At 43.1% G+C, this 25,136-nt stretch overlaps 1 protein-coding gene across 13 annotated transcripts in view; it reads left to right on the top strand.

Moving 5' to 3' along the window:
• Positions 1 to 25,136, top strand: part of LOC109926406 (solute carrier family 28 member 3-like) — a 184,823-nt gene that overhangs the window by 104,643 nt on the left and 55,044 nt on the right. For all 13 annotated transcript variants that reach the window (XR_007261780.1, XR_007261779.1, XR_007261778.1 and 10 more), the window contains 2 exons: positions 4,827 to 4,952; positions 16,067 to 16,197. Coding sequence is in view for 9 of the 13 variants with exons in the window: in XM_048595196.1 (XP_048451153.1) it covers positions 4,827 to 4,952; positions 16,067 to 16,197 (257 nt within the window). In the remaining 4 variants the exon portion in view is untranslated. The remainder of the gene's footprint in view (positions 1 to 4,826; positions 4,953 to 16,066; positions 16,198 to 25,136) is intronic.

The raw sequence follows: 25,136 nt of genomic DNA, 5'->3' as shown, positions 1-25,136 counted from the left end.
TTCATGAACACATGCTGCCTCTGCCCAATAGGACAATTTCTATCGAAATGTCTCACTATCTCTTCCTTAATTATTGTGTGTTGTATAGAGCCTTTTGCTAAGTCCATCAGAAGGATGTGAGCCTACGAGGGGTGACTGTTCCAGGCAGCGGAGGCCTGCAGGTCAAAGCCTCCTTGTACATGGATGATGTCGCCATTTTCTGCTTGGATCCACAGTCAGTGTGTCGATTCATGAGCCTCTGCAATTAGTTCGATCCAGCCTCAGGAGCCAAAGTAAATCGAGGCGAGAGTGAACGATGTTCTTTGGGAACAAGGCCAACCGATCCTTTATCCCCTTCACCATCAGGACAGATTACCTGAAGGTGCTAGGAACTTGGTTCAGAGGGGCTGGGTCATATGCAAAATTTTGGGAGAAGCGCATTGCCATAGTGAAGCAGAAATTGGTTTTTTGGGAGCACTGTTCCCTCTCCATTGTGGGCAAAAACCTGGTCATCAGGTGTGAGGCACTGTCTCTCTTGTTGTAAGTGGCATAGGTCTGACTCATTTTCCAAATCTGTGCTGTTGCAGTTACCCAAATCAACTTCCACTTCATCTGGAGGTCTAAGATGGACAGTATCTGCAGGGACTCCATGTACAAAACTCTGGATAAGGGGGAAAGGAATGTACCCAGCGCTGCCGTCATCCTGATTGCAACCTTTGTGTGCTGCTGCACCAAGTATTTGGATCGTTCCATATCACCTGTCCTTTGTAGAGAAATTTATAAAGAAAAACACCTTTGACCACAAGTCCATCAGGAAGTGGTCAGCACATAGCATCCTCGAGGCCCTGTGGGAAAAGGAGAGGATGGATCCTGCCACGTGGTTTTCTCAAGTAGACTGTCAAAGTCATTTGGAAGAATTCCTCAACACCAGAACTTTCCAACAACCACCAAGACATCGCTTGGCTGGTGGTGAGAAGGGCACGAGACATCTGAGATCCTTCATGTCTACCTGGACAGTCTGTGCCACTGCATGCTGCCCTCAGAGCAGCTGTGGGAGGTTGAGACTGTCACACGTCTCCTGGAATGTGCTTTTGCAAAGGAAGTCTGGAGAGAGATGCAGTTGGTTTTGGCGAGGTTCTTCCTGGGCAGATCCGTGATGCAGGACTCTATGCTGTATGGTCTGTTCCCCGGGACATTCACCAAGGCAAACATCAACTGCGCCTGGAGGACCATTAACTCAGTTTCTGCTCAAAACTTGTTGGTCTTGTGTATGTAAGAAATGTCTTTGGTTTATTTGGATAGAGTTAAACTCCAATGTTTGTTTGTTCCCTTGATATGTTACTGTACAGAACCAAACTGCATTTGTGACTCATATATCATTTATATATACATCATACATACACACAAGTAAAGATATCTTTTATGAATAAAATATATTTTTGAATAAAAAAAAGCTTACTGAAGTTAAGCTAATGGGCCTATAGTTACCCGCCTCTTGTCTACCCCATTTTTTAAACAGTGGTGTTACATTTGCCGTTTTCCAATCGCCTCAGGGTCCAGTGAATTTTGGTAAATTACCACGAGAACATTTGCTATTTCCCCTGCCACTCTGGGATGCATTCCATCAGGGCCAAGAGACTTGTCTATCTTAGCCCCAAAATACCTCCTTAGTGATAAGGATCATTTCTAGGTCCTCACCTGCCATAGCCTCCTTATCATCAATTATTGACATGTTATTTGTGTCTTCCACTGTGAAGACTGACATAAAAAACCTGTTCAACGCTTTGGCCATTTCCTCATTTTCCCATTATTAAATCCCCCTTCTTATCCTCTAAAAGACCAATGTTTACCTTAACTACTCTTTTTCGTTTTATATATTTGTGGAAACATCTGCTATCTGTTTTTATATTTTGAGCTAGTTTGCTCTCATAATCCATCTAACTTTTCTTTTATAGCTTTTTCTGTGGCTTTCTGTTGACCTTTAAAGATTTCCCAATTCCCTACTTGCCCAGTAATCTTTGCCACTTTGTATGCATTAGCTGTCCATCTGATACTCTCCTTTATTTCCTTAGCTATCAAGGCTGATTATCTCTTTTCTTATAGTCCTTCCTTTTAACTGGTATATACTTCTGAGAAATGTGAAAAATCATTTTGGAAGTCCTCTACTGTTCCTCAATTGTCCCACCATATAGTCTTTGCTCCCAGTCTACCTTAGCCAACTCCTCCCTCATCCCATTGTAGTCTCCTTTGTTTAAGCACAAGGCACTGGATTTTACCTTCTCACCCTCTACATGTATTTTAAATTCAACCATATTATAATCACTCCTTCAAAAGGATCCCTAACTATGAGATAATCAATTATTCCTGTCTCATTACAGAGGACTAGATATAGGATGTCTTGCTCCTTCGTGGGTTTCATTACGTACTGTTTGGGGAAACTATCGCAAGCACATTCTATGAACTCCTTGAGGCTGCCTTGACCGACTTGGTTTGACTAATCAAAATGTAGATTAAAATCCCCCATGATAATTGCTGTACTGTTTTTACATGATCAGTTGTTTCTTTGTTTATTGCCTGTCCCATCGGACCTACAGACTACATTATCAGTGACTTTTTCCCCTTACTATTTTTAATTTCCAACCACATTGATTCAGCATTTTTCTCCATAGAACCCACTACTACCCTGATGTCATCCTTAAATATCAGAGCTACACCACCTCCCTTTCCTTTCTGTCTGTCCTTCCAAATAGTCTGAATAAATAACCCTCCCAGTTGTGACCATCCTGCAACCATGTCTCTTTAGTAGTCACTAAATCATATGCAATTGCGATGATTTGTGCTGCCGACTCATTTACCTTATTTTCAATAGAGACAAAAAAATTGCAGATGCTGGAATCCAAGGTAGACAAACAGAGGGCTGGAAGAACATAGCAAGCCAGGCAGCATCTGGAGGAAAGGAGCAGTCAACATTTCAGCTATTACCCTTCTTCAGGATTGGATGTGGGGATAGGAGGAGCTGCAGATAAAGAGGTGGGGAGGAGTAGAGACAGAATGGTGGTGATAGGTGGACACTGGTAGTAGTAGTCCTGAAGAAAGGTAATACCAAAAACATTGACTGCTCCTTTCCTCCAGACATTGCCTGGCTTGCTGTGTTTTTCCAGCCTCCTGTTTGCCTACCTTATTTTGAATTCTGCAAGCATTCAGATAAAGTGCACTGTTAATTTGTAGTGACTGAGCTGACTTCTCCCAGAATGCTCCTCAGTGATGCCTCTCTGCTGGATCATACACTTGGATATCGTGCATACTCATCTAGGTATTTCTTCTGTCCCAGTTTCAATGGCTGGATGAGACAGCAGCAGGAGACGCAGAACATTCTGATTAATCAGAAAGGCCTTGATGAACTCTGACCTTCATTATGGGTTTCCAAAATTGTGGCTGGTCTGGGATCTGCTGTAGTCAAAGCAGTAGCCACATTCCTGGCAGATCTTGTAGAGGCTGCGTCCTGTCTTGCAGGCTGGATGCCATGATTTCAGGCAATTAATTGCCTGACACAGAATCTGGACTTGGTTACCAGAGCTGTGGTGTTGCTTCTGGCTCCCTGACCGGTGGGTCAGGCAATCTCGTTGATGTTAAGTATTAGCCCTGATTTCTCATCCATTATGTTCTCTTCCATCAATCTTCTTAGGGTCTGTGGAGACACCATTATTCATTAAGGGTTTTAGATAAATAATATTAAATTTTTCCTTGCATGCTCCTTCAAAGGCTTCCTCACCACAACTCCAAATGTAATTTTCACAAAGGATTAGAATGTTCCCTGTGCACCTTCAGATATACTCTTGTGGTTTTGTTTTCATGGGGTGTGAACATTGCTGGATAGCCCAGCATTAATTGTCCATATATAATTGCAGTTGAGGAGATGGTGTCGTCTTGACTTGTTGTAGGTGCCTGCGATGCATACCCACAGTGCTGTCAGAGTTCCAGAAATTTTTCTCATTGACAGTGATATAGTTCCATGTATGAGTGGTATGTGGTTTGGGGGGGATTCTTGTAAGTGATGGTGTTCTCATACATATGCTGACCTTGTTTTTCTCTGTGGTGGAGATTAAAGGTTTGGATGGTGCTGCCAAAGGAGCTTGAGTTGCCTCAGTCCATCTTGTAAATGGTGCACACCTCGGCCACTATATGCCAGTGGTAGAGTGGGTAAATGCTGATGGTGGTGATTGGTGCCATTAATACAGAATGCTTTGTCCTGGATGGTGTTGAGTTTGAGTGTTATTGGAGTTGCATTAATCCAGGCAATTGATAGTATTCCATAACACTCCTGAACTGTGCTTCCCTAAGTTTCTGTAATATAAACTAGACTTGAAACATAACTGCATTAGCACCTACCTTACTTTTCTCAGATCATTTAATGTTTTCTCCCACGTTGCAGGAATATTCTGAATTACAGAAAATCTGCTTATCAGGACAACTTCCCTTGAAAGTGCACAAGCTCCAAAGTTTTCAGTTATTTTGTGTTCTGAGTCAAGAATGATGTCACTCCTCTAATAGAATCTCCAACTTACTTTCAGTACACTTTGCAGCTGTTTTCATCTTGTTCACTGCTGCAATTTCTGCTTCCTGTTTTGTCAGGGGTTTGTGAGATAGCTGACAAGGTCAAAATCAGAGTCATAGGGAGTCAAGAATCTGAGCTTCATTTTGAAATCTTTTTTATTTTAATGAAATCTGACATAAAATGTATTTCTATAATTAGTAATTCCTGTTCTTTCCAAGATAAAAATGTACTTTTGTGAAGTGTTTTGATGTCAGGTTCTGAAATGTTTTCTCTTGTCATATGTTCTGTGTAGGCTGAATCTCCACTGCTAATTCGTCCATATATATCGGATCTCACAAAGTCTGAAATTCATTCTGTAATGACTAGTGGATTTGCTACCATTGCAGGATCTGTCCTGGGGGCATATGTTTCATTTGGGGTGAGTGATTGACATAGTCTGTTAAATGAGTTAATAAGTAGAAGCTTTTTGTTCTGTTAAGATTGTGTATACTTTTAATACCTAAGGCAATTCAGAATAAAACAATTTTTCCTTGTTTTAATATGGCTTATAGACCAAAACACTGAATTATTCTCCTTGCATTAGAAAAGGGCCAGAACTCTGCTTCAGCCTCCAGCCTTGACTTAGTTTCTTTAGTTAAGAGAAATGTCTAAGTAGCAGAAGCTCCTGCAAGGAGCTCAGTACAGACAGGGAGCTCCCTGCTACTTAGGAGAAAGATGTGGCAATGGAGAAACTGGTTACTTTTACTAGATCATGAAGAGAGAGGAGGCTGATGTTAAGGAGGACATGTTTGATTTTACTGTTCATCGGATTTGGGCGTTGTTGGTCATCTTTCTATCTTTGAGAAAACAAAAACACGAGCTGCCGTGCTATACTGCCCTGCACTCAGTATGTGATAGGAACACTGTAATATGTAGTATACTGTACTTACATATGTAAGGTAGGGAATTCCAAGATTTAAACCCAAAAGTATTGATGAAATGGTAACATTTTTCAAAGTCACTGTGATGTGTGATTCAAAGGGGATGTTGCAGATAGTAGTGCCTCTGCGTGCTTGCTTAATTTTTCTTGCCTAAACAATGGAAATTGTGGATTAGGCAGGTGCCATGATAAATTATTATACATAATGTACAATTGGTTGGTGAAGATTGAGTTGAATGCTTAAATTGATGGATGACATGCCAGTCATGTGAGCTGTTTTGCACTGGTTGGTTGAAGGTTGCTTAATGGTTATTGTAGATATACTCCTCCAGGAAATGGGAAGTATTTCCCATTACACTCATGGTTTGTGTCATATAGATGATAAAAAGGACTTTGGGGAGGTTTATTGCTCACCACAAAATTCTCAGCCTCTGCCCTGCTCTTGTTGCCACAGTATTTAAGTGACTGGTCAGTGGCTAACCCAGGATGTTGATGGCAGGGCATTCAACAATGGTATTGCCATTGAATTTCAAGGAGAAACACATCATCTTCCTCCAACATCTCTACATTGTTATCCTGCTCCGTGGGACTACTCTCATCTGGTTCTGTTCTTCTTTATCAAATCATAGCCAGAATATCACTTGCAATTACTTTTCTTCTGACTTCTACACTATCACATCTGATGTCTTGGAATGATTGATCCTTGGCCTTTTTCCATTTCTCACTTAAATGCAGCTCTTTGGTGATACCATTTGAAGGTGCAGTGATACTTTTCACATACACAATTATAACCCAGCTTGGTCTCACGATCAGCTCTCTTGACTCTTTACTAGGTTATTAGGCTGCTTGTCCAGTGTCCAGTATTGGATGCACTAAGTGATCCAATCATTTGGAGAGCCAGCAAAGATACGATGGACTGAACAGCCTCCTTTCAAGCCATAACAGTTCTGTCATTCTGGATGTATAGGAATTTCCTTTAGTTTAATACTGGGGAGTCTATAGTCATTGGCCTCAGTACCCACTGTAAACTGTGTTCCCTAATTACCGACTCCCATGAGTTGAGTTTTCTGCGATGGGGTGGAGTTGCTCAAGAAAGTTGGTGATACTGGGCATGTTCCTTACACCACTCTCTCCCCCACCCCCATCCACGACTAACTTGAAATGAGGCTGAGGTGACTATGGGACTCGGTCCCACAGGAAATGGATTTCTTGTGCACGTTACACACTGTTGCCGCTGGGCATCCATGGCGGAGCAACTGAATTTTTGTAGATGTGGTGCCAATCATACGGGCTACTTTGTCCTGGATTGTGTGAAGCTTATTGAGTGTTATTGGAGCTGCAAGAAATTGGGGAGTATTCCACCACACTCCTGATTAGTGCCTTGTTGGCAGTGGATAGGCTTTGAGAAGTCAGGAGGTGAGTCATTGACTGTAAGATTCCTACCTTCCGATCTCATGCAGCCATAGTACTTTACGTGACTAATCCAGTTCAGTTTCTGGTCAATGATAATGCCCAGGATAGGGCATTCAATGATAGTGATACATTTAAATGTCAAGGGGAAATGGTTAGATTCTCTCTTATTGGAAATGGATATTGCCTGCCATTTGCATGGTGCGAATGTTACTTGCCACTTGTCTGGATATTGTCCAGATCTTGTTGCATTTGAATATGGACCACTTCAGTATCTGAGGAGTTGCGATTGCTGCTGAACATTGCCACTACTGATGTTATGGTGGAGGGAAGGTCATTGTTGAAGCAGCTGAAGATGGTTAGGCTAAAAACATTACCTTCAGGTAACTTCTGCAGAAATATCCTGGAGCTGAACTGATGTCTCAGATCGACTGCAGGACATTCTGAAGGGGGAGGCTGAACAGCCAGCTGACGTGGTACATATAGGCACCAATGATACAGGTAACAAACGGGATGAGGTCCTACAAGCAGAATTTAGGGAGTTAGGAGCCAAGTTAGAAAGTAGGACCTCGGAGGTAGTAATCTCAGGATTGCTACCGGTGCCACGTGCTAGTCAGAGTAGAAATGAAAGAATAGACAGGATAAATGAGTGGCTTGAGAGATGGTGCGGGAGGGAGGGGTTCAGATTTTTGGGACTTTGGGACGTTGGGACCGGTTCTGGGGGAGGTAGGACTATTACAAATCGGATGGTCTACACCTGGGCAGGACTGGAACCAATGTCCTAGGGGGTGCTTTTGCTAACGCTGTTGGGGAGGGTTTAAACTAATGTGGCAGGGGGATGGGAACCAAATGAGGTTAGTGGACAGTAAGGAGGTAGTAACTAAAGCCTGTAGGGAACTAGATAATGAAGTTAGTGTGACTAAGGGGAAGAGAAGGCAGAAAGCAGATGATGAACGCAAAGGGACAGGTGGTCTGAGGCACATTTGTTTTAATGCGAGAAGTGTAGTAGGTAAGGCAGATGAACTTAGGGCTTGGATTGGTACCTGGGAGTATGATGTTCTTGCTATTACTGAGACTTGGTTGAGGGAAGGGCAAGATTGGCAACTAAATATCCCAGGATATAGATGCTTCAGGCGGGATAGAGAGGGAGGGAAAAGGGGTGGAGGAGTTGCATTACTGGTCAAAGAGGATATCACAGCTGTGCTGAAGGAGGGCAGTATGGAGGACTCGAGCAGTGAGGCAATATGGGCAGAGCTCAGAAATAGGAAGGGTGCGGTAACAACGTTGGGGCTGTACTACAGTGATTGTGAGATAGAGGTACAAATATGTAGACAGATTATGGAAAGATGTAGGACCAACATTGACTGGGATTCACTTCGTGTTAGGGGTTTAGATGGAGCAGAATTTGTAAGGAGCATCCAGGGGGGTTCTATAGAGCAGTATGTAAATAGTCCAACTCGGGAAGGGGCCAGACTGGACCTGGTGTTGGGGAATGAGCCCGGCCAGGTGGTTGAAGTTTCAGTCGGGGAGTACTTTAGGAATAGTGATCACAATTCCGTAAGTTTTACAATATTCATGGACAAAGACGAGAGTGGTCCTAAAGAAGGAGTGCTAAATTGGGGGAAGGCCAACTATAGTAAAATTCGGCAGGAGCTGGGGAATGTGGATTGGGAGCAGCTGTTTGAGGGTAAATCCACATTTGATATGTGGGAGGCTTTTAAAGAGAGGTTGATTAGAGTGCAGGACAGACATGTCCCTGTGAAAACGAGGGATAGAAAGGGCAAGATTAGGGAACCGTGGATGACAGGTGAAATTGTGAGACTAGCAAAGAGGAAAAAGGAAGCATACATAAGGTCTAGGTGAATGAAAACAGACAAAGCTTTAGAAGAATAACGGGAAAGTAGGACCAATCTGAAACAAGGAATTAAGAGGGCTAAAAGGGATCATGAAATATCTTTAGCAAACAAGGTTAAGGAAAATCCCAAAGCCTTTTATTCGTACATAAGGAGCAAGAGGGTAACTAGAGAAAGGGTTGGCCCACTCAAAGACAAAGGAGGGAAGTTATGCGAGGAGTCAGAGAAAATGAGTGAGATTCTTAATGAGTACTTTGCGTCGGTATTCACTGAGGAGACGGACATGGTGGATGTTGAGGTTAGGGATGGATATTTGGTTATTCTAGGTCAAGTCAGCATAAGGAGAGGGGGGAAGTGTTGGGTATTCTAAAAGGCATTAGGGTGGACAAGTCCCCAGGTTCAGATGGGATCTATCCCAGGTTAGTGAGGGAAGCGAGAGAGGAAGTAGCTGGGGCCTTAACAGATATCTTTGCAGCATCCTTGAGCACAGGTGAGGTCCCGGAGGACTGGAGAATTGTTAATGTTGTCCCCTTGTTTAAGAAAGGTAGCAAGGTTAATACAGGTAATTATAGACTGGTGAGCCTGACGTCAGTGGTGGGGAAGCTGCTGGAGAAGATACTGAGGGATAGGATCTACTTACATTTGGAAGAAAATGGGCTTATTAGTGATAGGCAGCATGGTTTTGTGCAGGCAAGGTCATGTCTTACCAACTTGATAGAATTCTTTGAGGAAGTGACAAAGTTGATAGATGAGGGAAGGGCTGTAGATGTCATACATGTGGACTTCAGTAAGGCGTTTGATCAGGTTCCCCATGGTAGGCTGATGGAGAAAGTGAAGTCGCATGGAGTCCAGGGTGTACTAGCAAGATGGATAGAGAACTGGCTGGGCAACAGGAGACACAGAGTTTTAGTGGAAGGGAGTTTCTCAAAATGGATAACTGTGACCAGTGGTGTTCCACAGGGATCCGTGTTGGGACCACTGTTGTTTGTGATATACATAAATGATCTGGAGGAAGGTATAGATGGTCTGATTAGCAAGTTTGCAGATGACACTAAGATTGGTGGAGTAGCAGATAGTGAAGGGGACTGTCGGAGAATGTAGAAGAATATACAAAAATTGGAGAGTTGGGCGGAGAAATGGCAGATGGCGTTCAATCCAGGCAAATGCGAGGTGATGCATTTTGGAAGATCCAATTCAAGAGCGAACTTATACGGTAAATGGAAAAGCCCTGGGGAAAATTAATGCACAGATAGATCTGGGTGTTCAGGTCCATTGTACCCTGAAGGTGGCAACGCAGGTCGACAGAGTGGTCAAGAAGGCATACGGCATGCTTTCATTCATCGGACGGGGTATTGAGTGTAAGAGTTGGCAGGTCATGTTACAGTTGTATAGGACTTTAGTTCGACCACATTTGGAATACTGCGTACAGTTCTGGTCGCCACATTACCGAAAGGATGTGGATGCTTTGGACAGGGTGCAGAGGAGGTTCACCAGGATGTTACCTGGTATGGAAGGCACTAGTTATGAAGAGAGGTTGAGTAGATTAGGATTATTTACATTAGAAAGACGGAGGTTGAGGGAGGACCTGATTGAGGTCTACAAAGTCATGAGGTATAGACAGGGTGGATAGCAAGAAGCTTTTTCCCAGAGTGGGGGACTCAATTACTAGAGGTCACGATTTCAAGGTGAGAGGGGAAAAATTTAAGGGAGATATGCATGGAAAGTTCTTTACGCAGAGGGTGGTGGGTGCCTGGGATGTGTTGCCAGCAGAGGTGGTAGAGATGGGCACGATAGTGTCATTTAAGATGTATCTAGACAGATACATGAATGGGCCGGGAGCGGAGGGATACAGATCCTTGGAAAATAGGCGACAGGTTTAGATAGAGGATCTGGTTTGGCGCAGGCTTGGAGGGCGGAAGGTCCTGTTCCTGTGCTGTAAGTTTCTTTGTTCTTTGACTGACATACGAGCATCACAACCATCTTCCTTTGTACCACTGCAGAATTTTCCCCGATTCCTTTTGACTCCAGTTTTGCTAGGGGTCCTTGATGCCACACTTGGTCAAATCTACTTCGATGTCAAGGGTTGTCACTCTCACCTCACCTCTTAAATTCAGCTCTTAGGTCCATGTTTGGGGTGAGGTGGGGTGGGTGATATGTGGTGATCAGCAGGTTTCCTTGCCAAAGTTTTGACCTAATACCATTGATGCTTGATCTACAAGGCAATGGAGTTGATATGGATATGATTACTAAGCAAAATAAGATTGAATATGAAAATCAGGCAAAGGGACAATGATTTTTGGGACTTATAAACAGTGATAAATACCAACTTATCATCCTGTCCTTTTACAATTAAAGGTTATTTTGGCTCCATATATCTCTGTTGGACTGCATTCTCCCAAATGAGGATAATCAAGGTCAAATATTTCTCCAGCCTCACTGGTAGCTACTTGACGGACTGTATACAGCTAGCAGTCTCAAGCTTCAGTCACAGTGATGTGCATTCGCACGTACTGCACTGAGACTTGATGAGTAGAGGACAAACTAAACAATATATAATGGTTTTAGATTTATCTGGCATTATAAATAATCTGTTTATTCTGCAGCATTACAAAATGCTAAATAGTCAAGGTGCTAAAAGTGGGAGGAAATTAATGTAATAACTATTACTTGAGCAAAGAAAGGACGACGGAAGTAATGGGGTTAAAGCGTTGTACACTAGATTTTTAAAGTAAGTATGTGGCGATATTGGATGCATTGGTACTAATCTTCCAGGAATCCTTAAATTCTGGAAAAGTCCAAGGGGATTGGAAAACTGCCAAAGTAACATCCTTGTTCAAAAAGGGAGTGAGCCAAAAAGCAGGTAAATATAGGCCAGTTAGCTTAACTTCTGTCATTCAGTCAATGTTAGAGCCTATTGTAAAGGATGTAATTGTGGAGCATTTAGAAATTTTTTTTTCTTTATTCATTCATGGGATGAGGGTGTCACTGGCCAGGCCAGCATTTATTGCCCATCCCTGATTACGCAGAGGGCAGTTGAGAGTCAACCACATTGCTGTGGGTCTGGAGTCACATGTAAGCCAGAGCAGGTAAGGATGGCAGTTTCCTTCCCTAAAGGACATTAGTGAACCAGATGGGTTTTTCTGACAATCGACAATGGATTCATGGTCATCACTAGATTCTTAATTCCAGATATTTTATTGAATTCAAATTCCACTATCTGCTGTGGCGGGATTCGAACTCAGGTCCCCAGAACACTGTCTGGGTCTCTGGGTTAATAGACCAGCAATAATACCACAAAGCCATCGCCTCCCCATAATATGATCATGTTGAGTCAGCTTGGTTTCTTGAAGGGGACGTCATGTCTAACAAATTTCGTATAATTCTTTGAGGAGGTAACGTGTAGGGTAGAAAAAGGGGAATCAGCAGATGTAATATATTTTGATTTCCAAAAGGCATTCATGCACATAAGGCTACTTAAGACAAGAGCCCATGGAGTGGGGTTACATATTAACATGATAGAGGATTGGCTAACTATTGAAAGACAGTTGGTGATAAAGGGTATATTTCAGGATGGCAACTTGTAATTAGTGGATTGCCACAGCGATCAGTGCTGGGGCACAATTATTTACAATGTATATTAATAACTTGGATGATGGAAATGAATGAACTGTTACCAAGTTTGTGGAAGATACAAAAATAGGTGGGAAGGCAAGTGGTGAAGATGGCACAAGGAATTTACAGAGGGATTATTGACAAGGGAGGTGAGTGAGAAAAAGCTTGGCAGATGGAATATAAGGTGGGAAAATATGGGGTTATGCACTTTGGCATGAATGAATTAAAGTGCTGAATATTACTTAAATGGGGAAAAACGACAGAAAGCTGCAGAACAGATGGATTTGGGGGTGTGGTGCATGAATCAGAAAAAGCAAGTCTGCAAATTCCACAGATAATAGGGAAGGCTAATGGAACGTTGGCCTTAATTTCAAAGTGAATAAACTGTAATAATAGAAAGGTCTTGTCAAGTTTGAACAAGGCACAGTTGAGATTACAGCTTCATTGCTGTGTATAGCTTTGGTTCCCTTATTGAAGGTAAGATACACTGGCATTGGAGGCAATCCAGACAAGATGCACTAGGTCAATGTTGTATATGAAATGATTTTCACATAGGAGAGGTTCGTTCAGTTGGGTAAGTACTCACTTGTGTTCAGGAGAACAAGGTGTGGAATTCTTTACTATAGAGGGCTGTCGAGGGTGGGTCATTAAGTCTATTCAAGGCTGAGGTAGACAGATTTCTGATCATTAAAGAAATAAAAGGAAGTGGAGTTGAGGATTATTAGATCAGCCATGATCTCATTGAATGGCAGAGTGGTCTTGATGGGGTGATGGCCAACTTCTGTTCCTACATCTTGTAGTCTTATTTTCTTTGGGGTAGTTACTGAGCTGCTCTTAAATTCAAAATGTGATTGTGTGCTTAAAAGGGTTTGAGACCACTGATCTTCAAGATGCACTGCTGAGGTTCACCAAGGCTCCTATTACAGCACCTTCCAACCCATTCCCATTACCATCTTAGAAGGATAAGGGAAGCAGATACACAGGAACACCACCACCTCCAGTAACTCTCCAAGCCGGTCACTATCCTGACTTAGAAATATATCATCATTCTCTACTAGGTCAAAATCCTGGATCTCCCTTTCTAATAGCATGTGGATATATCCATGTCAAGTGGATTACAGCAGTTCAAGCAGGCAGCTCACCACCATCTTCTTAAGGGCAATGAGGGATGGACAATAAATTCTGCTCAGCCAGTGAAGCCCACATCGCCTGAATGAATAATTTCCCAGCAGCATGTAAAATATTTGGGTATGCTCCTATTTGTATAAAGTTGTATAGTTCTAAAGTGCCATAGAGTGGCTCTGCATGCTGAGCCTCGTACCTGAGGAACACACTTTCATTGTTTAAAGATCTGATCTCATGAATATGGGCTATTCAGATTTGTGCGCTCAGAATGGGAGTTGTGACCATTGTGATGAGATGCAGAATTAATTCTGAAGTCATCTGTAGTTATTTGTAAAAGAACTGTCTCTGACAACGAACTGAATATTCAAGTCCTCACAGTCATTGGAATCAAGGTGGCCAGGGGGTGAACAGACTAATGCCAGCTTGGATGGCATTCCTGGCACAGACATATTTCACCGGAGTGATCCTGAGATACCACCCAATCCATTATTAGCACTCATTAACTTCGTTAAAGAGCTCACTTTGAGCCCATTAAGGGGCATGTTTTGATTTTTATAAGGGCATTTTGGCCCCTTTTCTTTCACTCTTGATGCCCTTATCTGTAACCAGCTGAGAATAACTGTGTCCTCCATGGTCTTTGGGGGAGTTGCCTCTGCTACTCATGCACTATTTATAACTTAGTAGTACTTCATCTGATGTGTGAGACGGTGCAGTGAGGTGATTGAATCTGTGCTGATAGAGGATGCAGTTGTAAGGTGCATTTTCTTAGCTCTGCTGTTACTGTTCTTGGCCCACTGATGGTGAGGGAGTTAGTCTGATGTCTGGTTATCTGCATCTGTGAGAGACATGAAAAAAGATCATGAAGACCAGCTTTGATGAAAATAAATCTCTGCTTTGTTGAAGCTTCCTCCTGCAATTAAGTCTTTAGTATGCTACTGAGCAAGGTGGAGTTCAATGCATCCTCTTAATGAATTCATTGCGCTCTGTAATCACAAACAACTCCTTATGTTTATTTTGCCTTGACTGAAATTTGCACTGTATGTGACCCTGGTGATATTCATAGCATGACACTAATAACATGAAGGAAAGATCCCTATACTTCTATGTGGACTTTCTCCTGGACATTATACGACTGTTTTTATTGTAAAACAAAGGAGAGTATGATAAGGTACTCCTGGCCTGGATGGCCAATTTTTAAATTATTATGCACAATATTTACCTTTTCATATTTTTTTCTGCAGTGAGGAACATAAGAATGAAGAGCAGGAGGAAGTAATTCAGTCTCCTGAGCCTACTTTGCCATTTAATATGATCATAGCTGATCTCATTTTGGCCTGAACTCCACTTTCCTGTCTGTTCTTCATAACCCTTAAGCATAATTGAAGCTGCCTGCTTAGGAGTCTTTACAAGAGAACATACCTGTTAATGGGCTCAAAGTGAGCTCTGTAACAAAGTTAATTGACTCCAGGTGAAACACTGTGTTGATACCAGTATTTACCGAAGAATAGATCTGTCTCAATCTCAAGAAGACTCATACTAGTTTTGTCTCTGTGTTTGAACCAGGAGGCCTGGGTTTAAGTCCCACCTGCTCCAAAGTTGTGTAATAACATCTCTGAACAAATTGATTAGAAAATATCCAGCACTAATATTTTCACCTGCTGCCTTGGTTGACATGCCAGTGAGGACTCAAACATTGAGTTCTTTGGCAAAGATAGTTCTTTTAGAGTCATAGAGGGTTACAGCACAGAAAGGATTTTCGTCCTATTGAGTCTACATTAGTCAAAAAAAGCCACCTAACTATTTTAATCCCATTTTCCGGCACTTAACTTATAGCCTTGTTTGTCTGGGCTCGTAAAAAACTATAGATGATATTAGGATTAATTTTTCAATCTAATAACAATGGTATCAGAATTCTTCTTTTGGATATCCTGTTTAACCAACTCTCAAATCTAATCACTACATTAGAAGCTGCATGTTCAAAGCTGGCAGGTCTTTAGCAGAACTATAATTGATTCATTCCAAGAAGTCAATTAAGAGTTCTAGGATCACACTGCTCCCATGTTCAAGAGAAGTATATGGCCTCAGGCTCCTCAGCTTTTGTGACTGCTGGAGGATGAGTACCTAAAAACCTGTCCTGCTCAAAACATCTGACATAAATTACATAAACGTTTACAAAACTGATTTAGGACTTTTAAAATATTACCATAAAGATTTCTAGAAAAGCTGAATGTCTCAATGAATTATTTCAGCATCTACTTATGCATTTATTTGAATGAAATGTAAACTCATATGTTGTGCTGGTAAGTATCACTGATGTCAATTTCTGCATGAGATGATTCATGTCAGATTTAAATTACATAATTCACTTTGAAAGTGTAGTGTGTGGGGCCTTGTGGTGCAGTGGATGTGTCCCTACCTTAAACCAGGGGGCCCAAGTCCCAGCTGCTCCAGAGGTGTGTAATAACATCTCTGAACTGATTAGAAAAATAGGTTATTAAAAAAAAACTTATTTTAGAAAATGCAGATGTAATGTGCACTTGCAATACAGTACATTACACTTGCATTACATTGTTGCTGTGAGGACTGATCTAAGCTTTCATGTTTCAAATACAGATTCCAGCTGCCCATTTGTTAACAGCTTCTGTGATGTCTGCTCCTGCAGCTCTGGCTGTAGCCAAACTGTTTTGGCCTGAAGAAGAAGTTCCAAAGATAACAACCAAAACTAACCTCAAGTTGGATAAAGGGTCAGTTTCATTGCTTTTTTCATTGCTATTTGAAGGTGAAAGTCATAAAAGGTACCGGGTGTGCTGCCCTCCTGATAAAATAATAAAAGGGAAAAGGTCCGAAGTGCTACATCTTGCTGGAATAAGTTTAGTTAGACTTCTTCTGCACACTTCCAGCAAATTATGGCACAAATTACTTTTGAATTGAAGTATGAACTATTAAGGAGGAGGTGAGGGCAGTGAAACATTTGGACTATTCACGAACAAATGGATGATTAGTATATCTCCCTTAACAAGAATTAAGGATTGAAAATTAATCTTAAAGGCAGAGGTAAATTAGAGCTAAATCAGGTAGAGAAAGTGAAAAAGATTAAAAGAAGGTCGACTTAGAAGAGAGAAAAGGGACAGAAAGGAAAAGCAACAAAAATATACAGCAAGTTTTAAATGTAACTTCTTCAAATTTCTAAGAATTTAGAATCTCTAAGAATCTTTGCAGGAATGAAACCCTACATTTTAATTTGTTCCCTTTCTGCACTTGTGATGTTGATTGACTTCACCTTAACAATTCACTGAAGCGCAGAAGTATAACAGCAGAGAAAGAAGCTGTTTGGCTCATTGTGACTGCATCACCTCAATAATTGAGCATTTTTTCCTGCTCTTTGCCTTTACACTTGCACATTATTTTTTATCTGAATAATCATCCAATGCCTTCTTGAACACCTCAATTGAACCTACCTCTACTGCACTTCCAGGCAGTGCATTCCATACCCTAACTACATGCTGAATGGGCAAGTTTTTCCTCAATTCACTCTTCATGCTCTTGTTCTTACAAGCAGGAATAATTTCTTCTTATTTTTTGAGAAAGATATCACTCCTTTCTTCTTCCTTTCCTTCTGTACAGCTGAGCTACTGCACCACCACAATTGTGGCTCTGACTGCTCTTGCTTGAGAAACCAGTCCCCTCATCAGTTTTCAAAATGGAAAATGAATTTTTGAGTAAGAAATCAGTTTGCCTATTTGCCTGTTTATTTCGGACTGGTTGATGGTTGCCCATTCCCTTCCTTTCTCCAGTCCCTTAGGTTGCAGTGTGAACCTGTCTCGGTGTGCAATCAACATAGCTCTCTGCCCTGCGGACCTGCCACAGTGTTGCCAATTGTTGTTCAAGCTCTGAAAGTCAGAGCTCAACTTAGCTGATTTCAGCTTCAACAATTATCATGCTGCTAAAGGGGAACTTGCAGAGTTGTCATGGCTGTCTGCATTAGTGCACTGGAAATAAAGCTGTGCTGTGCCCAGAGGTGGCATAAAAGTTAAGGATGTTTAAAGAAAAATATTCTCCAATTTACCTGATGTTCAGACCGGAGTTGGTAGAAAGTATGGATTGAGTTTCTGGACTTAAAAAGAATGACTTTTTATTACAAGTAATTAGACCCTAGTTGCAGGTAATTGGTCATAAAGCATTGGCACATAACGTTACATATTAAAAGTGTAATCCCCTTAAACTCCCTCTCTCACACAATGACAAATGAACAGACAGGGAAAGACAGATTATGGATAATAGAAAACTGTGAGGAAGTTCAATGACTTCTGTTCATGAGTTGCTGAGTTGATCCTTGTGATTCTTATGCAGGTCAAAATGTTGCCTGACAGTCGCTTTTATGCAGATGCTTTCACTGATTTGAGTTGTTGGTTGGTTCGCCGAGCTGACTGGTTTTTGTGCAAACGTTTCATCCCCCTTCTAGATGACATCTTCAGTGCTGTCTAGCCTCTGTTGTAATGCTGTTGTTTTGTTCTGTTCTGAATTTTTGAAGTCCGGTCTGTTATGGTGGGTAGTCCTGTTTCCGGTTTTGCTCTGCAGTGATACGTAGATGGGGTCTATTTCAACTTGTTTACTTATCATACCAGTGGTTGAAAACCAGGCTTCCAGGAATTCTCGTGCATGTCTTTGTTTTGCTTGTCCTGGTAGTGTTATGTTGTCCCACTTAAACTGATGTCCTTCTTTGTCGGAGTGAATAGAAACGAGGGAGAGTTGGTTTTGACGTTTTGCTGCGAGTTGGTGTTCATGTATCCTGGTGACGAATTTCCTGCCTGTCTGTCCTATGTATTGCTTCTGGCAGTTACTGCATGCTATTTTGTATTTCACATTTGTCCTGCTCATTGTGGGTATGGGGTCTTTCATCTTTGACAGTAGCTGGCGAAGTTTGGCTATTGGTTTGTGTGCTATCATTATTCCAAGAGGTTGTAGGTGTTTTGTAGTCAGTTCTGATATGTTTCTAACATTGGCTACCCTACCCTATGTGTTGGGGTATACAATGTCTTCTTGGTGTTGTTCATTTGCCAGGCATCGGTGGATGAAGCTATTAGGAAACCCATCATTTGCAAAGAATTCGTTTAGGTATTCCTCTTCATTTTCACGTAGCTCCGGGGTGTTGCAGTGTGTTATCGCTCGTTTAAACAGAGTCTTGACACAGCTCTGTTTGTGAACGCTGGGGTGGTTACTGTGGTAATTCAGGATTTGGTCTGTGTGTGTCTTCTTTCTGTATGCACTGGGAAGGAATTCACTGTCGTTTGATCGTTCCACCATTATGTCTAGAAACGGGAGTTGATTGTTGTTCTCTTCTTCCCCGGTGAACTTGATCCCGGTGAATATGCTGTTAATAAGGTGGTGTGTTTCTTCCAACTTTGCTTGTTTAATGATCAAAAGTATCGCCCACGTACCTGACCCATAGTTTAGGTTGGATCTGGGGGAGTGCTGTGCGTTCAAGTCTTTGCATAACTGCTTCCGTTATAAGATCCAAGATGGGTGAACCCATGGGTGTCCCATTAATTTGTTCATATACCTGGCTGTTGAAGGCAAAGTGTGTGGTAAGGCATAGGTCTGGTAATTTCTGCGTATTGTCCTTGCCGATGGTTTTGTTGGAGGCCTGTGTTTTCGGATTGTCTAGTTCGGCCAGCGACTCATTGTCTAGTGTCATTTTGATAGAGGTGAATCATGCTATAATGTTGAAGGAGACCATTATTTCATCCTTGTTGATTTTTATGTTTCTGATGTTATTCAGGAATTCCTGTGCAGAGTGTATGCAGTGAATTGATCCATTGGTGAAGTGTTTCAGTCCATGTTGTAGCTCCTTGGCTAGCCTGTGTGTTGGTATGCCTGGCAAAGAAACTGTCGGTCTGAGGGTGATGTCCAGTTTGTGCACCTTGGGTAGTCTGTAGAATTGGGGGATGTTTGAACCATCAGGTTTCATTTTTAGAAAGTCTGTTCTTGTTATTTGGTCAGACCGTTGTAATTTCTTCAGTGTATAGGTGATCCTGTTCTGTAATTGTGGCGTGGAGTCTGACTCCCTCTGTTGGTAAGTGTTGGTATCTGCAAGTAGTTTTTATGCTTTATCAATGTAGTCCGATTTATTCACTACAGCTGTCAAGCGGCATTTGTCTGCTGGTAAGATTATGATTTTCCTGCCCTCCTTTAATCCTTCGAGAGCTTTTCTTTTTAATGTGTTGAGTGTGTTTGATGGTTTCTCCTGTTCAGTGTAGGGACTATGGTTTGTCAGACGGCCTGTCGTGTTTCGTCTGTGAGTCCATTAGATTTCAGTGTAAGATAACAAGGTGTAGAGCTGGATGAACACAGCAGGCCAAGCAGCATCAGAGGAGCAGGAAAACTGACGTTTCGGGTCGAGACCCTTCTTCAGAAATGGGGGAGGGGAAGGGAAAGGGGAGTCTGAAATAAATAGGGAGAGAGGGGAAGGTGGATAGAAGATGGATAAAGGAGAAGATAGGTGGAGAGGAGACAGGTCAAAGAGGCAGGGTTGGAACCAGTAAAGGTGAATGTAGGTGGGGAGTTAGGGAGGATGGACAGGTCAAGGAGGTGGGATGAGGTTAATGGATAGGAGATGGGGGTGGGGCTAGAGGTGGGAGGAATGGTGAGGGAGGCGGGGACGAGCTGGGCTGGTTTTGGGATGCGGTCGGGGGAGGGGAGATTTTGAAGCTTGTGAAGTCCACATTGATACCCTTGGGCTGCAGGGTTCCCAAGCGAAATATGAGATGCTGTTCCTGCAGCTTTTGGGTGGCATCATTGTGGCAGTGCAGGAGGCCAAGGATGGACATGTCGTCCAAGGAGTGGGAGGGGGAATTGAAATGGTTCGCGACTGGGAGGTGTAGTTGTTTGTTGCGAACTGAGCGTAAGTGTTCCGCAAAGCGGTTCCCAAGCCTCCGCTTGGTTTCCCCGATGTAGAGGAGGCCACAACGGCCACCCGCTACCCGCAATAACAACCAAAACAGAATCCCCCTTGTCCTCACGTACCACCCCACCAACCTCCGAATCCAACGCATCATCCTCCGACACTTCCGCCATCTGCAATCTGACCCCACTACCAAAGACATTTTTCCCTCCCCACCCTTATCTGCTTTTCGGAGGGACCACTCTTTCCGTGACTCCCTTGTCCGCTCCACACTCCCCTCCAGCCCCACCACCCCTGGCACTTTTCCCTGCAACTGGAGAAAGTGCTACACCTGCCCCTACACCTCCCCCCTCACCCCCATCCCAGGCCCTAAGAAGACCTTCCACATCAAACAGATGCTCACCTGCACATCTGCTAATGTGGTATACTGTATCCGCTGTTCCCGCTGTGGCCTCCTCTACATCGGGGAAACCAAGCGGAGGCTTGGGTACCGCTTTGCGGAACACCTACGCTCAGTTCGCAACAAATAACTACACCTCCCAGTCGCGAACCATTTCAATCCCCCCTCCCACTCCTGGGACGACATGTCCATCCTTGGCCTCCTGCACTGCCACAATGATGCCACCCGAAAACTGCAGGAACAGCATCTCATATTTCGCTTGGGAACCCTGCAGCCCAAGGGTATCAATGTGGACTTCACAAGCTTCAAAATCTCCCCTCCCCCGACCGCATCCCAAAACCAGCCCAGCTTGTCCCCGCCTCCCTAACCATTCTTCCCACCTCAAGCCCCACCCATTAACCTCATCCCGCCTCCTTGACCTGTCTGTCCTCCCTGAACCGACCTATCCCCTCCCTAACTCCCCATCTACACTCATCTTTAGTGGCTCCAACCCTGCCTCTTTGACCTGTCTGTCTCCTCTCCACCTATCTTCTCCCATATCCATCTTCTATCTGCCTTCCCCTTTCTCCCTATTTATTTCAGAATCCCCTTCCCCTCCCCCATTTCTGAAGAAGGGTCTCGACCCGAAATGTCAGCTTTCCTGCTCCTCTGATGCTGCTTGGCCTGCTGTGTTCATCCAGCTCTACACCTTGTTATCTCAGATTCTCCAGCATCGGCAGTTCCTACTATCTCTGTAACAGGTTTCAGTGTAGCCTTGAGCACAGCCGTATCAGGACAACTTTCTCGGTGTCTGTTAGTTGTTTGTCTGATAGATTTCATATCCATGTGTCTGGTTTGTTCTTGTCCTTGCTTTGCATCAGTTTCATCAATTTTTCCCGTAGTGTGAGTCTTTTCTTAGTTCCATCCTGTTTTGCTTGTTACTGATGGCCTGTTCAAGAGTTGTGGCCCCTGTTGGTTGGTCGAGTTCAAATGTAAAGATTTTTGGTGAAAAATTTGCTCGAACAGGTTGATGTCAGCAAGGAGGATGTGCTAGAAATTTTAAAAAACTTGAGTATAGATATGTCCTCTGGGGCAGATGGGATATACCCAAGGTTACTATGGGAAGCAAGGGAAGAGATTGCTATGCCTTTGGCGATAATCTTTGTGCCCTCATTGTCCACTGGAGTAGTACCTGGTGATTGGAGGGTGGCAAATATTATTCCCTTGTTCAAGAAAGGGAAAAGGGATAATCCTAGAAACTACAGACCAGTCAGTCTTACTTCTCTGGTGGGTAAATTATTGGAGAGGATTCTGAGAGATAGTATTTATGATTATTTGGAAAAGCACAGATTGATTAGAAATAGTCAGCATGGCTTTGTGAGGGGCAGGTCATGCCTCACAAGCCTTATTGAATTCTTTTGAAGATGTGACAAAACACGTTGATGAAGGGAGAGCAGTGGATGTGGTGTATATGGATTTTAGCAAGGCATTTGATAAGGTTCCCCATGGTAGGCTCATTCAGAAAGTAAGGAGGCATGGGATTCAGGGAAATTTGGCTGCCTGGATACAGAATTGGCTGTCCAATAGAAGACAGAACGTGGTAATAGATGGAAAGTATTCAGCTTGGAGCTCGGTGACCAGTGGTGTCCCACAGGGATCTGTTCTGGGACCTCTGCTCTTTGTGATCTTTATAAATGACTTGGATGAGGAAGTGGAGAGGTGGGTTAGTAAGTTTGCTGATGACACAAAAATTGGTGGAGTTGTGGACAGTGTGGAGGGCTGTTGTAGGTTGCAACGGGACATTGACAGGATGCAGAGCTGGGCAAAGAAGCGGCAGATGGAATTCAACTCAGAAACGTGTGAAGTGATTCATTTTGGAAGGTTGAATTTGAATGCAGAATACAGGGTTAATGGCAGGATTCTTGGCAGTGTGAAGGAACAGAGGGATCTTGGGGTTCATGTCCATAGATCCCTCAAAGTTGCCACCCAAGTTGATAGGGTTGTTAAGAAGGCGTATGGTGTGTTGGCTTTCATTGGCAGGGGAATTGACTTTAAGAGCCGTGAGGTTATGCTGCAGCTCTATAAAACCCTGGTCAGATCACACTTGGAATATTGTGTTCAGCTTTGGTTGCCTCATTAGAGGAAGGATGTGGAAGCTTTAGAGAGGGTGCAGAGGAGATTTACCAGGATGCTGCCTGGAATGGGGAGGGCAGGTGTTATGAGGAAAGGTTGAGGAGGCTAGGGCTTTTCTCATTGGAGTGAAGAAGGATGAGAGGTGACTTGATAGAGGTATATAAGATGATGAGCGGCGTAGATAGAGTGGATAGCCAGAGACTTTTTCTCAGGGCCGAAATGACTATAATGAGGGGCATAATTTTAAGGTGATTGGAGGAAGGTATAGAGGAGATGTCAGAGGTAGGTTCTTTACACAGAGTATGGTGGGTGCGTGGAACGCGCTGCCAGTGGTGGTAGTGGAGTCTGATAATTAGGGATATTTAAGCGACTCTTGGATAGGCACATGGATGATAGTAAATGTAGTGTATGCAGGGTAGTTTGATCTTAGAGTAGGATAATAGGTCGGCACAATATCGTGGGCCGAAGGGCCTGTACTGTGCTGTACTGTTCTATGTACCATGTTCTAATTTTTCGTTCATATTTGTGAAGGTGGTTATGGGCATCTGTTATCATAATTCATAGCATCCTGTGGCTGTTTTGTTCAGCTGTTTATCTTGCTAGTGGGTTATTAAGGGTGGGATTTGTATATGACACTGCGAGGTAGTACCTGGTTTCTGATGCGTTCATGTAGAAAATGGAATTGCTCACAGGTAGTGCTCAGCCGGTTAGCATAGGTTTCCCATTTTCACACAGACGTCCAATGAAACCATCAGCAAGGACAATATGCTGAAATTACTAGACCTATGCCTTACCATGCACTTTGCCTTCAACAGCCAGGTATATGAACAAATTAATAGGACACCCATGGGTTCACCCATCTCAAGTCTTATAGTGGAAGCAGTTATGCAAAGACTTGAACGCACAGCACTCCCCCATATCCAAACTAAACTATGGGTCAGGTATGTGGATGATACTTTTGTGATAATTAAACAAGCAAAGTTAGAAGAAACACACCACCTTATTAACTGAATATTCATAGAACATAGAACATAGAATAGTACAGCACAGAACAGGCCCTTCGGCCTACAATGTTGTGCCGAACTTTTACCCTAATCCTAAGGTCTATCTAACTTCCACCTCGACCTTATACTATCACCCATATGCCTATCTAATAGCTGATTAAATGCCCCTAATGAGGCCGACTCCACTACCTGCTCCGGCAATGCATTCCACGCCCTGACCACTCTCTGAGTAAAGAACCTACCTCTGACGTCTCCCCTATATCTACCTCCACTCACTTTAAAACTATGCCCCCTCGTAATAGCTACCTCCACCCTAGGAAAAGGTCTCTGGCTGTCTACTCTATCTATACCTCTGATCATTTTGTACACCTCTATCAAGTCACTTCTCATCCTTCGTTGTTCTAAAGAGAAATGCCGTAGCTCTCTCAACCTTTCCTTGTAAGACCATCCCTCCATTCCAGGTAACATCCTGGTAAATCTCCTCTGTGCCTTTTCCAACGCTTCCACATCTTTCCTGTAATGAGGTGACCAGAACCGGACACAATACTCCAGATGTGGCCAAATCAGGCTTTTGTATATCTGGAGCATAACTTCACGGCTTTTGAACTCAATCCCTCTATTAATGAAAGCTAACACACCATACACCTTCTTAACAACTCTATCCACTTGGGTGGCAGCTTTCAGGGAACTATGGACATGAACCCCAAGATCCCTCTGCTCCTCCACACTGCCAAGAATCTTTCCGTTAACCTGCTTTCAAGTTTTTCCTTCCAAAATGAATCACCTCACACTTTTCAGGGTTAAACTCCATCTGCCACTTCTCAGCCCAGCTCTGCATCCTATCAATGTCCCTTTGTAACCTAGAACAGCCCTCCGCACTGTCCACAACGCGACGCATCTTTGTATCATCCGCGGACTTACTAATCCACCCTTCCACTCCTTCATCCAAATCATTTACAAAATCACAAATAGAAGAGGACCCAGAACAGACCCTTGTGGTACACTACTCGTAACTGAGCACCATGTTGAATATTTTCCGTCTACTACCACCCTTTGTCTTCTAAGGGTCAGCCACTTCTGAATCCAATCGGCCACATTTCTCCCTATCCCATGCCTCCTTACCTTCTGCATGAACCTACCATGGGGAACCTTATCAAACACCTTACTTAAATGCATGTATACTACATCCACTGCTCTACCTTCATCCACTGTGTTTGGTCACCTCTTCAAAGAATTCAATAAGGTTTGTGAGGCATGATCTACCCC

This window comes from Rhincodon typus, chromosome 3, assembly GCF_021869965.1.
Source record: "Rhincodon typus isolate 14 chromosome 3, sRhiTyp1.1, whole genome shotgun sequence".
In the NCBI taxonomy this organism is placed as follows: domain Eukaryota; kingdom Metazoa; phylum Chordata; class Chondrichthyes; order Orectolobiformes; family Rhincodontidae; genus Rhincodon; species Rhincodon typus.
The sequence above is the reverse complement of the archived record's forward strand: the minus strand, read 5'-3'. Positions and strand labels throughout refer to the sequence as shown.